General features: G+C 43.9%; 1 protein-coding gene across 5 annotated transcripts in view; it reads right to left on the reverse strand.

Moving 5' to 3' along the window:
* The window catches only part of magi3b (membrane associated guanylate kinase, WW and PDZ domain containing 3b), a 227615-nt gene extending 212418 nt beyond the window's left edge, over positions 1 to 15197 (reverse strand). For all 5 annotated transcript variants that reach the window (XM_079509239.1, XM_079509238.1, XM_079509237.1 and 2 more), the window contains exon 1: positions 14233 to 15197. In XM_079509239.1, the coding sequence (XP_079365365.1) occupies positions 14233 to 14539 (307 nt within the window). In that variant the 5' untranslated portion in view covers positions 14540 to 15197. The remainder of the gene's footprint in view (positions 1 to 14232) is intronic.
* Positions 15198 to 15326: the final 129 nt, after the last annotated feature.

Consider the following 15326-nt stretch of genomic DNA (forward strand, 5'->3'; position numbering starts at 1 on the left):
TGGCTATTCTCTGGCCTGTCACCTAGAGCAAGAACCCTGTCTGGTGAACTGGATTGCTAGATGGACATGAGAGTGGGGAGGTGTGTGTGTGTGTGTGTGTGTGTGTGTGTGTGTGTGTGTGTGTGTGTGTGTGTGTGTGTGTGTGTGTGTGTGTGTGTGTGTGTGTGTGTGTGTGTGTGTGTGTGTGTGTGTGTGTGTGTGTGTGTGTGTGTGTGTGTCAGACTGCCACAACAGCTTCGTTCGCTTCCCGCGTTTACGCGTCTTACTTGTGATAGACAGATGTGGGAGACAGGAGACAGGAGAGAAAGAGAGAGAGATGTGAGATGGATGGAGGGATGGAGTGTTAACAGCTTTTAATAGTCACACACAAAATAATGGATTACCAGATGTACCGGTAATTTGTATCTCTGCAATTTGAACAAGTCCGATGGATTCCCAGGCTCCAAAAACACAGAATTTGACAGATAATTAGGCCTAATTATCTGTGACAATGAATGCTCCCCGCGTTCTAAGAACGTTCCCTTTTCCCCCTGGCTCCCAAACGGTGGAATGAACTCACTGTTGCAGTCAGACTATACTCGGAACTGCAGACTCCCCCCCAGCACTTATTTCACCTTATACTGTCTCGTCATTCTCACTCACAACCTTCTTGTTCTTTTCTTTTATTTGTTACTTTTATTATTTTGACCTGCAAGTCTTGTCTTTGAGGCACTGCATTGTTGCCTCTGCACTCTATTATAGTACCGTATGTGTCTATTTCTTGTTGCTTAGTGACTAGAGTTCATGCTTACCCTGTTTATTCTGATCTCGCCCTATTGAGAGTCTGCCAACCTACATTGTAAATTGTAAACAACTGCAGTGGCTTGTTTGCAACAAAAATCTATCCAGTGATTTTGACCAACAAAAAATAAATAAACGGAACCAGGTGTTTACAGTTTTAGTGTTGAATAGATATGAAATGTATAAAACAAACTATATTTATTTTGTGCAAGGCTTTGATCTATCTTTCAAATATACGCATCCAAATGACAAAATGAAGATGTTTCTAAATTCCAGTGTGCATGATTTGGCGAAAACAGGTGTGGACATTGTGATAAGATACATGTATGTGCTAACTTCTGATATAAATAAGAAACAGCTTGATTTTCAGTGGAAGGTTCTTGGTAGAATTTTCTGCTCCACAAACAGCTTTGATCTAAGTGCTTTATCTGTCAGGCACAATGCTGGTACAAAACACATATCCTCCAAGCAAAGCTGCAGTGCCTTGAGGAGCAAAATTGTAGTTCATCATCATCTTCCTTAATTGGATATCATATCAAGTGTGAAATACAGTAAACAAACAGGAGGAGAGTCAGGATTTCTTGATTCGATAACATAAGGGATGCCATTTTCACTTCAATTACAGACCGAATGTGTCTCGTTTTATATAAATATGTTGTATGCGTTACCGTCGGACGTCGGTGATAAAACATGGTGAGTCTGACTACGAATATTAATTTGGGGAGGGAGGGGAAAATGTCCTCTTCATCATTCAAATTTCTATTAATTAAATTAAATGAAGTGTTTCCTAGGCCGCCACTGGATCTATAGAAAGGTGGCTCATTGGTTTCATTAAATGATCAAATGTCAACCTGCAGGCGGCTGCAGCCAGAACCTTAATAAACTCACATTTACTGCCTGATATTACAGTTCAACTGAAACCACACATCGTCCGTATAAAAACAGCTAACGTTGTAGTGAATGTCAAATGAAAATATAACCACTTTCCTCTGGATGGGTTGATAATGTGATGGACAGGACATAGACAATGCCAGTAATGACTGATGAACGGACAATGCCCACTCAGACCAACAGTATCTGTGTGTGTACAGACTGTACACACAGTATGTGAATGTGCATACATACACATTATACACAAGTGTGTGTATTTACTCAACCACTTTTCCCCGTTTTTGGTTGGCCTGTGTTCATGCCGCATACTCAGATTTCGCACTTAGTGACTCGCTCTGTTGTCTGCTAAATTGTAAACTGCTGTACAGTGCATGTGTCTGAACCACCATGTAACTGTAGGTGTGCACATGCATGTCTGCACATATTGAATGCATTTGCGCGCGCACACACACACACACACACACACACACACACACACACACACACACACACACACACACACACACACACACACACACACACACACACACACACACACACACACACACACACACACACACACACACACACACACACACACACACACACACACACTATACATCCTAGCTCATCATCCTTTACATCTCCAGCCAACAAAGGTTCTTGTCAATGTCAATCCACGACCAACTGAAACGGTTCAGAGGAGATTGGTTTCAAATCCACCAGCCGAGTGATAACTCTTGCTAGAGATGGCTCACATGTGTGGTAGGGTATTAAACACCTGCCCAGTCACACTAGCTCCATTGGTAAATCGTGAGGGCATGAACGGTTGATGAGAGTTGACATCCATCCTGCGAGCCAGTCACCTTGACTGATCTAACAACACATTATCAGCCGTGTGCTGATTGCAGTGGCGGAGGGGGGGGGGGGGGGGGGGTGTTAATCAGTGGCATCACATTAATGCTATTCCTTACAAACATAATACATGTATCAACACAAGAGAATTAATCACATCTGTTTATCAAACAAGGCTATAGTATCTCTTCCTCAATCTCTCTCTCTCTCTCTCTCTCTCTCTCTCTCTGTCGATCAGGAAGGACAACTGTGTGAAGTTGACTGTAAAGTGATTAGACAGAGATGGATGGATGACTGGAGCCTCTGCAATCTGCATCAATCCAACCATCCATTTATCCATCCATCCATCCGTTTATCTCCACTGTTAGCTTCAACTGTGTAATGAAGAGAACCATGTGCACACAGCAAATGATTCAAATTACACACTTGTACGTGAGTGTGTGTGTGTGTGTGTGTGTGTGTGTGTGTGTGTGTGTGTGTGTGTGTGTGTGTGTGTGTGTGTGTGTGTGGGCCTATGTAATGCATGATTGGAAGGTGGTAATTGTATGTGAATTGGTGGGTACTGTATACACACAGAATATTCACAGTTCCTGTGACATGTGTCACCCATGGCTTAACGCACGCACACGCATGCACACACGCACGCACACACACACTTAATCTCTAACTAAAATAGACCAATAAGGGTACATCTTTACCCTCTCAAATTTAAATGAACACTCTGGATTTTACACTGTAGACTGGGGCACTGTGGGGCATGTAACGCAATGGGAATCCCGTAGGGATTATTTCAAATTACATAACCTGTTAAACACGCATCCTGTCAGGAGGACATGGCTTTACATTTTCACTAGGTAATCCCACTGAGTTGAACCTCAGGAGGAGAGAAGAGGGGAACCAAACAGAGGGAGAGAGAGAGAGAGAGAGAGAGAGAGAGAGAGAGAGAAAGAGAGAGAAAGACAGACAGACAGACAGACAGACAGACAGACAGACAGACAGACAGACAGACAGACAGACAGACAGACAGACAGACAGACAGACAGACAGACAGACAGACAGACAGACAGACAGACAGACAGACAGACAGACAGACAGACAGACAGACAGACAGACAGACAGACAGACAGACAGACAGAACCAAACAGAGAGATGGAGTGGGAGGGAGATAGAGTCAAAGAGAACAATCCCAGATTATCTGTCTCTTGACAGAGACACAGTGAGGTGCAGTGCCTAGGGGAGTGATGAGATAACCCCAGAGACATGGAGAGGCACAAAGGGCTTCGCCTGGAGCATACATACCCATGCCCACCACTCTACTGGTACAGGGCTCTTCTTCACCGTCACTCTGAGACAGCCAGTCTCCCTCCCACCACAATCTCTGATGTCTCATTGGCATTCAGTCGAACATCTGCAGCCAACGGCAGACGGACAGACGGACGGACGGATCTGCACAGTGCAGCACAGGCTCGGCCACCATTAAGATTCTACAAAGCCAGCCGCTCCCCTACTGCCAGCTTACCTGGCACAGAATCACCCGGTGCAGGAATCAGAAAAGAACAAGAGCTGGCAAGTGGATGGAGGTAAAAGGGCTTGTCTGCCATGCAGGCTCTGCACCACAGGTCTGTACTGAAAAATCTGAGTGGAACCCTAGTGTGCCTTATTCTGGGCTTGATATGATAGGTGTAGAGATTTGGCTAAAATATGTGAATCTCCTGTGAAAATAGCTGATCTACTAGCTCTCAATGCATTGCGTTGAGACACGTTGTAGAACTTGTAGATTTATTTACGGTAAGAGATTTGGTTTAGAAGAAAAAAGGAGGGGGTACAGAGTACAGACCCCTGGGAGACCTGGGGAAATGGGGTTTAAGTGGATGACTTACAGGTCCATTTGGTTATGCTATATGAGCTGGAAACCCCTCAAGGAGCACTGGTCTATCTTTGCCATTACTGCACTATATTAGACACACCATAGTCTCTCGAGACAGACTGTTGACTCCATATACTCAAAGGAAAAGAGGGTGCTGTTTTTCCTTTATTTGTTGACGATGGGTTCTCAAATTGGCCACACCATGATGACCTGCTGTCAGCAACCACCACTGACTGACAGAGAAGCAGACAGGCAGCAGTCGTCCAGCTCTTTGTCTCCCTGCGTTTATGTCTGCCAATCAACTTCCAATCTTTTAACCACTTAAACCCTAGTTAACCCTAGGTAATGACAGTCAACACCGAGGACAAAACCATTGCCAAGTGCAGACGGGACGGTGCTCGAGCGAATCGAGGACTTCAAGTACCTGTATGGGCCTGGACTGCCTCAACTGAACAGGATCTGAAGGTTGGGAGAGCACTTGCCTGGAAAGCCTTGCACGGGATGAGGAGAGTGTGGAAATCAGATATGTGAGAAGACCTTAAGAGGCGGCTTTTCATAGCTACTGGAGTCAGTACTGCTGTATGGGGCCGAGACATGGACCCTTACAATACAACAGGAAAAAGCCCTGGATGGAGTCTACACTAGAATGCTACGAATGGCACTAGGTGTCACATGGACGGACCGCATCAGAAATGTGGACCTCTATGGGGACCTACCACGGGTTACGGATAAAGTCAGAGAGAGAAGGATGAGGCTGGCAGGGCACTGCGTCAGGCACCCAGAACTTGAGGCAAGTAAATTGACCATATGGGAGACGTGCTGACAACAGCTTGGCTGACAACACTGAAGAGCTCAAGAACCTGATGTTGGATAGGAAATTGTGGAGGGCAGCGATCCAGAAATCCCGAGTTGGTGTTGGCTAGACCTCACTCTCACAGCAACTAACTAAACCCTAGTATATACTATGTCTCACAACGGAGAGGGGGCGAGATTTTACAGATATCTGCTGAAAATCTAGATGTGAAGACCACCTGAACATTTAGTAGTAATCTACAGTATAAACTCTGATTGATCGATATCTGCCATTTGTTAATTGGTCAACCGCTTTAGTCAAATGTTCAACTATAATGACATGCCCAGAATAAGGGACCTCAGTGCTCACGTGGTTAACAGCCACAGGGCAAACTAAATTCTTGCTAATCATCCTCTCAAATAGCAGTTTAATACAGAATGTAAACACCAAATACCTGTGTGTGTGTGTGTGTGTGTGTGTGTGTGTGTGTGTGTGTGTGTGTGTGTGTGTGTGTGTGTGTGTGTGTGTGTGTGTGTGTCGTGTGTGCGTGTGTTTGGGGGGGGTGGAGTTGGGACGATGAAAGAAGTGGCTTGCTGGCCAAGCGTGGGGTAAATGAAAGGGGGTGCTGCTCAAATGTGGGAGGGTTTGGAGCATGCAGCTCCAGAGGCGCGTTTCAATTGCTGTGGCGAGAAGATAACGTCCTTTGTGACAGAGCCAGGTTCCACACACACACAAGTACATATAAGCACTGTGCTGCTGGTGAAACAAGCATACCCTCTCAGACTGAAGAGTCAGACTCTTGGACTCCACACCTCAGTCCCTTCTAATCTTCTTTCAATCACAAGCACGCCAAGTTGCTGCAGGTTAGCCAAATGTACAGTACAGTATAATGTAATGTCAAGTCTGATGCTTGGTAATGGTAATTGGCTATGGTAACTAACTATATGGGCGCTGCTGGATAATAAATAAGAAGTGACGGTTGACTGATAAAGGAGGGAGAGGCGCCGAGTAGGAAAATAGGGCAGAAAGTGAATAGAGCACAGTGATCACAGTGAGTAAGAACTAAGAAACCCCCCAAAAAAGAGAGCTTTCCACAAAGAAAGCGGAAGCAAGAACCAGTAATGAGGGCATAAAAACGGATGGCTTTCAACGTCACCTAGTTTTCTTGTTTTCTTGTCTGCAGCATAGATTACATATTTTAGAAGTCGTTTGAATATTTGAGAAGCAAATGTGAAATTAAAACATTTAAATAAAACAAAATAAAACTAGAATGTTTATTAATTAAACATTAGTATGTTTTTTATCGAATAGTAAACAGTTAAATATACCATTTAATCAAATCATTTTTTTACCACTGCAAAACATCCAGGGAAATAAATCACATTCAACTCAGCCATTGATTGATTGATTGATGAATTTATTAACAGATTGGCCATATGGTCTACACTGGCAGACCACTCAATATAAAGCTACGGATCTCAAGTTTACAATGCATCTAATACCGAGCATAGGTTTCTGACTATGAATATTACTAGTGGTGCTCCGAACAATCGGTGGCCGATTTAAATCGGCCATTTTGAGCTTCTTATGACTCCATCGGCCGTCGCAAAAAAAAAAAAAAAAATTATATTAAAAAAGCTCTGCCGTTTACATCCACAATAGTGTGCCATTTTAATAAGGAATCACTCAGCATAATGCGAGGCACTCAAACGTTTTCCTTAGTTGTACTGCCTATAGTGTCTACTGCACGGTGCACTACATTTGCACTCTGTAGAGTGCCTACTGTTCAGTTTACTGCAATAATATCAATGTCCTTACATGTCAACCATACTGTGAAAGTGTCGTAGTTGTCCCGCCTGAGCTGACACTCAAGATTCAGTCAGTCGTAGATAATAATGAGGTGTTCACAACGCCAACCAGAATGTCACAGAGAAGTTAATGTTCTGCCACAATAACCTATTATCTGACATCTGACAAGTTTTTTCACCGATTAAATTGAATTGTAACACTTACAATTGAATTGTAAGTGTTCTTGTAAGGAGTCGTCAGCGACACTGCCATTGTATGTTATGGCAATTTAAGAATTTATTCCGTACAAATGTGTATTGAACTGTTGGCCTTAATTGTTTATGTAAACCATATTCTGAATAAACTATTCTGTATCGAGCATAATGGTTAACCCTAAATGAAGATCTATAAATTCCAGTCTCTAAGTGTGTATGACTCACATGTGTATCACGTAAGTATTGTTGACGTCGACCCAAGAGAGTCGAGTGTGTATCAGCGGTTCTCCAGAACCATGAAACCGCGAAACAATTACTGTACATGCAAAGTCAGTGCAAAGAAAAAAAAGTGCACTAACTAAGGTGACAACAGGTAGCCTACTGCTAAAAGTACAGTACTTAACTGTATACTATCCGCTGACAATGGTACTGCACTAGTTCATGCTAAAACAATTATTGTTTTCAGTCAAACAAACATAGTCCACAGGAGAAAGCACTATGGCAGTCAGGTTTATACTTATTATTCCCATTTCACTTTACAGAGCAAGCACAGTATGGACACTATATTATAATCTGCTTCTTTGTGCGTTCTCTGTGCAGTACTTGGGTCCATGGGTCTGTATTTGGCCCCCTCCTATTTTTCCCTAAACACCAAATCTCTTTGCAGAACATAGCCAATTTACTGTACAAGCTCACACGCTGTTAAATATAATTTAAACAAAATCTCATGGGAGATATGGTGAACTTCAGTGTGGTCAAAATCCAGATGGCATGGTATATCTAAATTGAAATATGCAATTAGAGATTACTCTCTTATGTTGACAATGCAACTTCCCGTAATGGGCTTCTTCCATGTAGCTCATGATTTGAGTTTGAGAGATTATGTTGTTCCTGGCATGACTTTTTTACTCACGCGCTCTCTCTCTCTCTCTCTCTCTCTCTAATTTATTGGTATATTTAAGTTATTTGTCATATAAGTTTTGATTACAAAGCCTAAAAGGCTTGTTCGCAATGACTTGACAATTTTATTTTTAATTTCTTTGATGATTTGACAATTAATCGTCAAATTAACCGAATGGAACCCAATGGAAATATATGAGGGCATAATTCATAACTCAACTCACCCGTTATCCAATCCTATTTATATTAACCGCACCATCCGCCAACCATGGTTACCCGCGGCAACCACGGCAACATCCGCAGGTCTCTATCTCCTATGAATACAATATTAGGGGGGCTACACTGCATGGTTGCCCTGCGATCTCTTCTTCTACTGTGGTATTTCGCGCATTTGACTGGTACTGGCCTCATCATCCCGCCTAGTGTAATGGGAAGGGATTGGGTTAAAATTTGTAATCGTGACAGCCCAATCCATTTACTGTATAACTGTCTTTGTGCAAGGAAGACACTCTGAAGACCTTATATGTGATCTGCCTCCTGATACGATTAATATGCGTTTGGCTGCTCTGCAGTAACATTACCTTCAAGTACAGCCAAATAATTATTGCTTTGCCTATCATGTTTGCCACTTTTAGTTTTATATAGCTTATTTGTATCAGTTAAGAATTAGTAATTGTATCATGCCCATTGCCAAGTACACTTACACACTCCAATGAGATTGCGTTATTATTGCAGGGAAATGACACTTACTCACAAATATAGATCGAATAGTTCTGCAAACTGGATTTAATTCAAAATTGTGGTGGCAGAATAATCCAAACATAACCAATAAATAATGATGCCTTATGGCTGTCAAACGTATTGTGAAAACGTGTCTTTTCCATGGGGAGGAATATTGACTTATCTATAAGCATTTCATTTATGGCTACTGAGAATGCAGCCACGTGCACTCTCCTGAGTAACTGAATGACTGCCATGCAATTCACTTTCACTGAGAAAGGGTGGCAGGGTAACAGACAAGAACAGTGGTAACACAGAGAGCATCCTATAATCAAAAGGTCACAGACAGGCCCCACAACAGCCAGTGTTTGCAGACCAACTCTCACAATTTCTGTCATCAATGATCGGGCAAGATGCTGAACCCCTGCATCTTCTCTCATCATACACATATAGGCTACCAATGGATAAGAGTGCCAACCAAATAAATGGCTACAATGTACATGTAAGATACAAGCAAAAAATGGGCCTTGACCTTTCTAGATATCATCTATCTGGAAATGTCAACGGCAAGACTACATGGAGCGAAAGAGGAAAACATTCATATTTGGTCTGATATTGTAGATTTGGTCAAGGACATGATTTAGTCTTATTATTATTATTATTATTTCTTCCCATTGCACAGTAGTAGGAGTCTTGACGCAGGTGTGCATTTTGTGGCATCTTTGGTCCCGGGGGGAGGGGTGGGTGGGATTGTTTGTGGTTTGTTTTTGTGTTCTTTTCTTTTGCTGTTGTACGTGTTACTCGTTTTTTTTTCTTTATTCATTCATGCTGTTAACATGGTTTATTGTGCTTTTTTGTCTTAAATAAAAAACATTTGATAACAAAAAAAAGATACAAGCAAAAAAGGCAGAGATGGTTGACAGGGACAAAAAGAAGAAAGTGAGAGAATGCACAGACCGAAAGAGCAGGAAAAATGAGTGACATTAATGAGAAAAGGCTATAAAGGTTGAGACTAGTACTCGAGGCATGGAGAAACACACGTACATGCTAATGATGACCATGCCCTATTGTTGCAAACACAACACACTTGCTGATGCGTGCGTCTTAAGAGAAATAGGGGAGCTCGTGATCCAGACACACGCGCGCGCGAGAGCGAGCATGCGCCTAGCAAAGGATTAGGTCCAATGACTGTCGCATCATCAGCACCTGCTAGCAAGTAATCTTTAAAGCTCTCTCATGTGTATAAGGATATCACAGCCACAGCATATCACTGAATATGGCATCTGGTGGTATGCAACTGTAACAAATGAATTACGTTGCATTACTGGAGGTAATGCGGCTAGTTATAGACATGATTTTTTTTTAAATAACTGAAATTATAGCCCTTGTCAGCATTTTCTAGATGATTTGAAGAGCAGTGACCATTGTGCAGTAGCACTGTGTCTAACTATAGCTACTGTGTACATTTCATAAACCCTAGACATTGATGATGTCTGTAGGGTCGAACTGATCAGCAAAACAAAAATCTCCAAAAGAGTCCAAGCCCTAAATCATGGAGAGCTCTTATACAGTCTGTCTATTGCCTAATCATCCCATGAATAACCATCTCCCACTCATCAACAGAGACACCGGCTGTTTCCATTTTCAAATCCTTAACCAATGAGGTCCATGTAGAAGGCTAAGGGCTCTTTCACTCTAGGCCTAATTGAGTTGATTGTCAGTACGGCTCTGAGCTGCGAACAAAGCCAGATGTCTCATCTAAGCTTTCTGACCAGGCTCTATCGGTTCCTCCATTTCGGCATCACGCTTTCAACCCCCTACCGCTACCCCATTTCCTGGCAGTCGGCTGAAGATCTCTGATTGTCAAGAGGATGACTCCACTGAGAGGCACGTCCTGATGTGAGAGGTGCATTAATGTGATTAGTCCACGCTCACAGTTGCAGTCTGATTCAGGGCGCTTAAAGAATGGGTTCACTGTACTCATCTCTATAGGCCTGATCTGCAAGTAATGTGAAATGTGCTGACATGTTGAACAGAACAAGGGAACTTTCAATGCAAAAACCTGCTGCGGATTGCTTATTAACGCCTTACATACACCAAAAACTGGACACCAAAAAAACTTTTTCCACCACTGGTTAAATATGATACTGATACTTGGATGTTGCAGACTAAGCTAGTATCACTCTCACATCACTGATCACATGCTGATTACAGCAGCAAAAGCGGCACCACAGCAAGAGAACACTGCCGAAAGGAATTCTATGATGTCAGCCTCTTCTCATCTTCAAGAACTTTTCAACAGGGATGCATTTCAAATCCTTGGCTGGCACAAGTTTTGCTGTACGCAGTTAATGACAAAAATAGTCACGAGCGTATTGCTTACAATAAAGGCACCTCGTTCTCGTGCTTAATCAAAGATTCCTGAGGAAATGGGAACATGCCCACGTGGTGCAGCAATGGATTACTCTTGCCGTAGGCTCAGTGTGAACTATATCAAAGGAGTGATAGAGTATGTAAAGGCCTACATGTGAGTACGTATGTATGTGAACAGCTGCCTGCTGGCGGTCCCTCGGGAACAGATGATGCACTGTAACAGCAGCAGCCATGGAATAGTTGTGGAAGTGCAGCATGGAGCGCTCTTCAGCTCACACACACTTTTCGATCAATGGCTGAGATGGATAATAGCCTCCATAGAGACTCTACAGTAGCTGCCTTGAATAAAGCCTGCCTTTATTAGGGTCTCCCATTCCCTTATTCTCTAGTCTTTCCTATACCTCTTACACGTTTGGACTCCCATCTCCTGCTGTCTAGCTCTCTCTCCTACCTCTCTCCGACTCCCAGTCCCAACAGAGGCTGTCTTTCTTAATTCCGCTCCATCTTCTCTTCATCCATCTCATTCTGTCGCTGCTTCTGTAGCTCTCGCCCTCTCTGTTCTCTCTCTCTCTCCATCTCTGTTCTCTCTCACTCTCACCCTTCTCTCTACCTCTCTCTCTACCTCCCCCCTCTCTCCTCCTGTTCTCTTCTCCTAGCTTGTACCAAACTGTCTGCAGCACCATATGAAGCCAACCACCACTATCACCAGAAGAGGAGCAAGACAGAGCTGACATCCTGTCTCATGCTATATGGATATGGAGGAGCGGTGTGGAACATCTGGTGCAGCCAGAGCTCACACCACAAGCTCTTCTACTAGCTCCTCCTCCAGCCTGATTTATACTTTGCTTTGTGCCAGTGTGTTGCATGCTGAAAATAGCAAATCTACAAGCTCACAGCATGCCACGTTGTTCACTTGTAAGATGCTTTGAATATTGCTTTTTTTCAGCATTCAGCAAACTATGAATCAAGCATTCCCCTCCTCTGCCGCTGGCCGCCGTTGTGCTATTACGGAATACGGATTCCTGCTAACCGCTGATCCTCCAGGCTGGCCTGCCTCCCTCCATCAGTGTGGAGGAAAAACGCTCGCAATCTCAATTATGCAAAAGGTGTGAATTAAACATGAGGCAACCACGTGGGAATGTACACAGTCAGACACACATTCAGGAACTCACGCACATACGACATGCACATACTATGCAAACGCGCACGCACAATATAGAACATGTGCATTTATTAGATTAAATACCACACACACACACACACACACACACACACACACACACACACACACACACACACACACACACACACACACACACACACACACACACACACACACACACACACACACACACACACACACACACACACACACACACACACACACACACACACACACACACACACACACACAATAACGGCCCCATGTGTACACTATAGTAAGTAGTAAGTGTGTTGATGCCAGAGCCAGAGGGTGATGTGTGAGGTAAGAGGTTGTACCTCTATATGGTGACAAACATCAATGTTGAAGATCATCAAATGCATTGCCACCTTACTAGCAACCTCTCATTTGAATGCAGACAGTCAGGGCAGGTTGGTGCTTTTGTTGGTGATGATGAAGAGGATGAAGTGAAGCACTAAGTTATGGAGCGAATTGTCGGCGTTTGCCACAGTGAGCTTTAAAGAGCAAAACATGTTTGGCGTGGGTGTTGAGCCTTGAGCCAAAGTCAGAGCTGATTCTCTCTCTCTCTCTCTCTCTCTCTTTCTCCCATGCCCTTTATTAATCATCCTTGGTTAGTGGGGCAGAGACCGTGGTGTTGGGAGCTCTGGGGCATACAGAGTAATGAAATTCACACAAGAACACACACACACTGTAAAGGGCTCTCAAATACAGGTGAATACATTGAAAAAAGGTGGACCTGGCCCCCACACACACACACACAGTCAGACACACACACACACACACACACACACGCGCACACACGCACACGCACTGTTAACTGCTAGTGCAGAATTCAATCATTGGGGAGCACCTGGGAGCTAAATTGTCCACACTATTCTTGAGAATTATACGTGGACAAGAAAACCAAGAAAACCTAGTGCATCTGCAAAGTGGAATTAAATCTCCATTTTATTAGTGACATTTTGACACAAAATGTTGGATCAGAAAATCGCAAATATAGCTTTAGTTCCAGTGTGTGGATATGTTCTCATCCTCTCATGTAAGCCTTTATTTTCCCCATAAACTGGCCTACACTCCGTTTACACTCTGAGAGTTAAATTTAAACTGAGGCTTCTGCAGTGTATGTCTAAAGAAAAAAAAAACATCCACACCCACACATCCACACGCAGACACAGCTGATCTTCAGGGCTGCTTGCCTCAGGCCCTGGGACTCAGCTGCTACAGCTGATGTAACCTTCTGAACAGTCTCAGTTGTTGTTTAGCCATTCCGGCTACAGTGCACTGTAAATCAGCATAGCCAAATAACAAGAGCAAAACCCACCGGCATTGCCTACTAACAGACAACTGACCCTCCTCACTTAGGCCTACTGTAGCATCATGCAGTCACCCTTTGCCCAAACCATGGAGCCTGCAGTCTGCCCGAAGGCATTCTGCATCATCGACTACATCTCTGTAGGCTACTGCATGCAACATGATATAATTTATAGACCTTAACAATAACGTCAAGCTCTCATTGTATATAGACTTGTAAAATGTGTGAATTTTATAGGCAGACAAGGATGTGAAATTAAATGATGGGACAACACAGATAACCAAACCAGTTTCTCAAGACACTGTGTAGCCTTTTAGTGGCAAATGTAATTAGGCCCTATTTTCATGGATGTGAGTGCACTTAGTCCAAATTCCAATACAGTTAAGCTGACCTCCATGCCATTATTACCATTATCATGTTTGATGCTCTCTATAGGCACATTATCAGGTGGGTACGTGGCTTGTGGCTAGTAGTGAGTGGACAGCTTTGCATTTTCAATGCTTTTGGCAATACCATAGCCTGGCTATGAGAGCTCAGGTACAGACTGTGTGATAAACAGGTACGGGAGAAACGCACCTGGTTTGACAGTCTTCAAGCGAACTGGCTCCCGAAAGTGGCGGATGACAGCCAGGGTGTCACGGTTGGTAAGTCCACTGACAGGCGTCCCATTCACCTCCAGCAACACGTCTCCGTAGTAGGGCAGTTTTCCCACATGGCACACCAGCACGTCCAGCTTCATCTGGCCCAGGTAGGGGAACTCTCCCACCTCGGCTCCTCCCAGGATCTCCACCACGGAGCCAAAATCCCCGAGGTTCCCCCACGACACAGCGCACTCTACCACTTTACTGGACCAGTGCTTCTTCTTTTTCAGTGTTCTGGACATGTTGAACTCCTTTCTTTAAAAAAAACAATGTCCAAATGCTCCTCAGATGTCGCACCCTTTCTCTTCCCTTTCAGACTATTCAATTCGCTTTCGTTGTGCTAGCAGATGTGGTGTGGTAAGTTATTCCCTCGACCTGTTGGGGATTTCATCTCGGTTTCTCGTATGCGTTGTGGTCTGTCATCGCACGGAGAATAGCTCCGTCGTGGGTTCAGTAGTCCTGGCTGCTACTTCCAAGTGCTTGTTGTTGTTGTGCGTAAATATTACAGCCCTGACAGGTCTGACAGTGGCGAACTGGTTAAAAATTAAGAATTAATGTATTCCTCGCTAACGCGCCATCGTAAGTCGAGACATGTTTTTTGTCAATTAGCCTTCGTTCGGGCGTAAGTTGTCAAAACAAAACGCAGAACTCACCTCATCCGACTGACCGATGATGAGCGAACGATACTCGACTGGATGGAATCTCGGACGCCGTGGCTTTTATGTTAGTGCGTCAACGAGAGATCATTTCATACCTGTGAGCGCGGGCTCGCAGATGGGTGACAAGGCGACATGGCCAGCTGCGTTCACTGGAAGACGGTGTATCAATTCCCATTCGCGATCCGAAACATTTCGCTTCAATGACAGCTCCGGGGAGACAACAGCATTCTTCCCTGCTACAGGTTTGAACACACCTGGCACCGCCAAACGAGACGCGCCGCTCCGAAACGCCCATTTACGCATCACTGTCTGTGCGCACCCGGTTCAACCAGCTTTTCTTGACGTTAACGCTGCTGGCTCCATCCTCCGG

The sequence above is a fragment of the Electrona antarctica genome (assembly GCF_951216825.1).
Source record: "Electrona antarctica genome assembly, chromosome: 9".
Classification (NCBI taxonomy): Eukaryota; Metazoa; Chordata; class Actinopteri; order Myctophiformes; family Myctophidae; genus Electrona; species Electrona antarctica.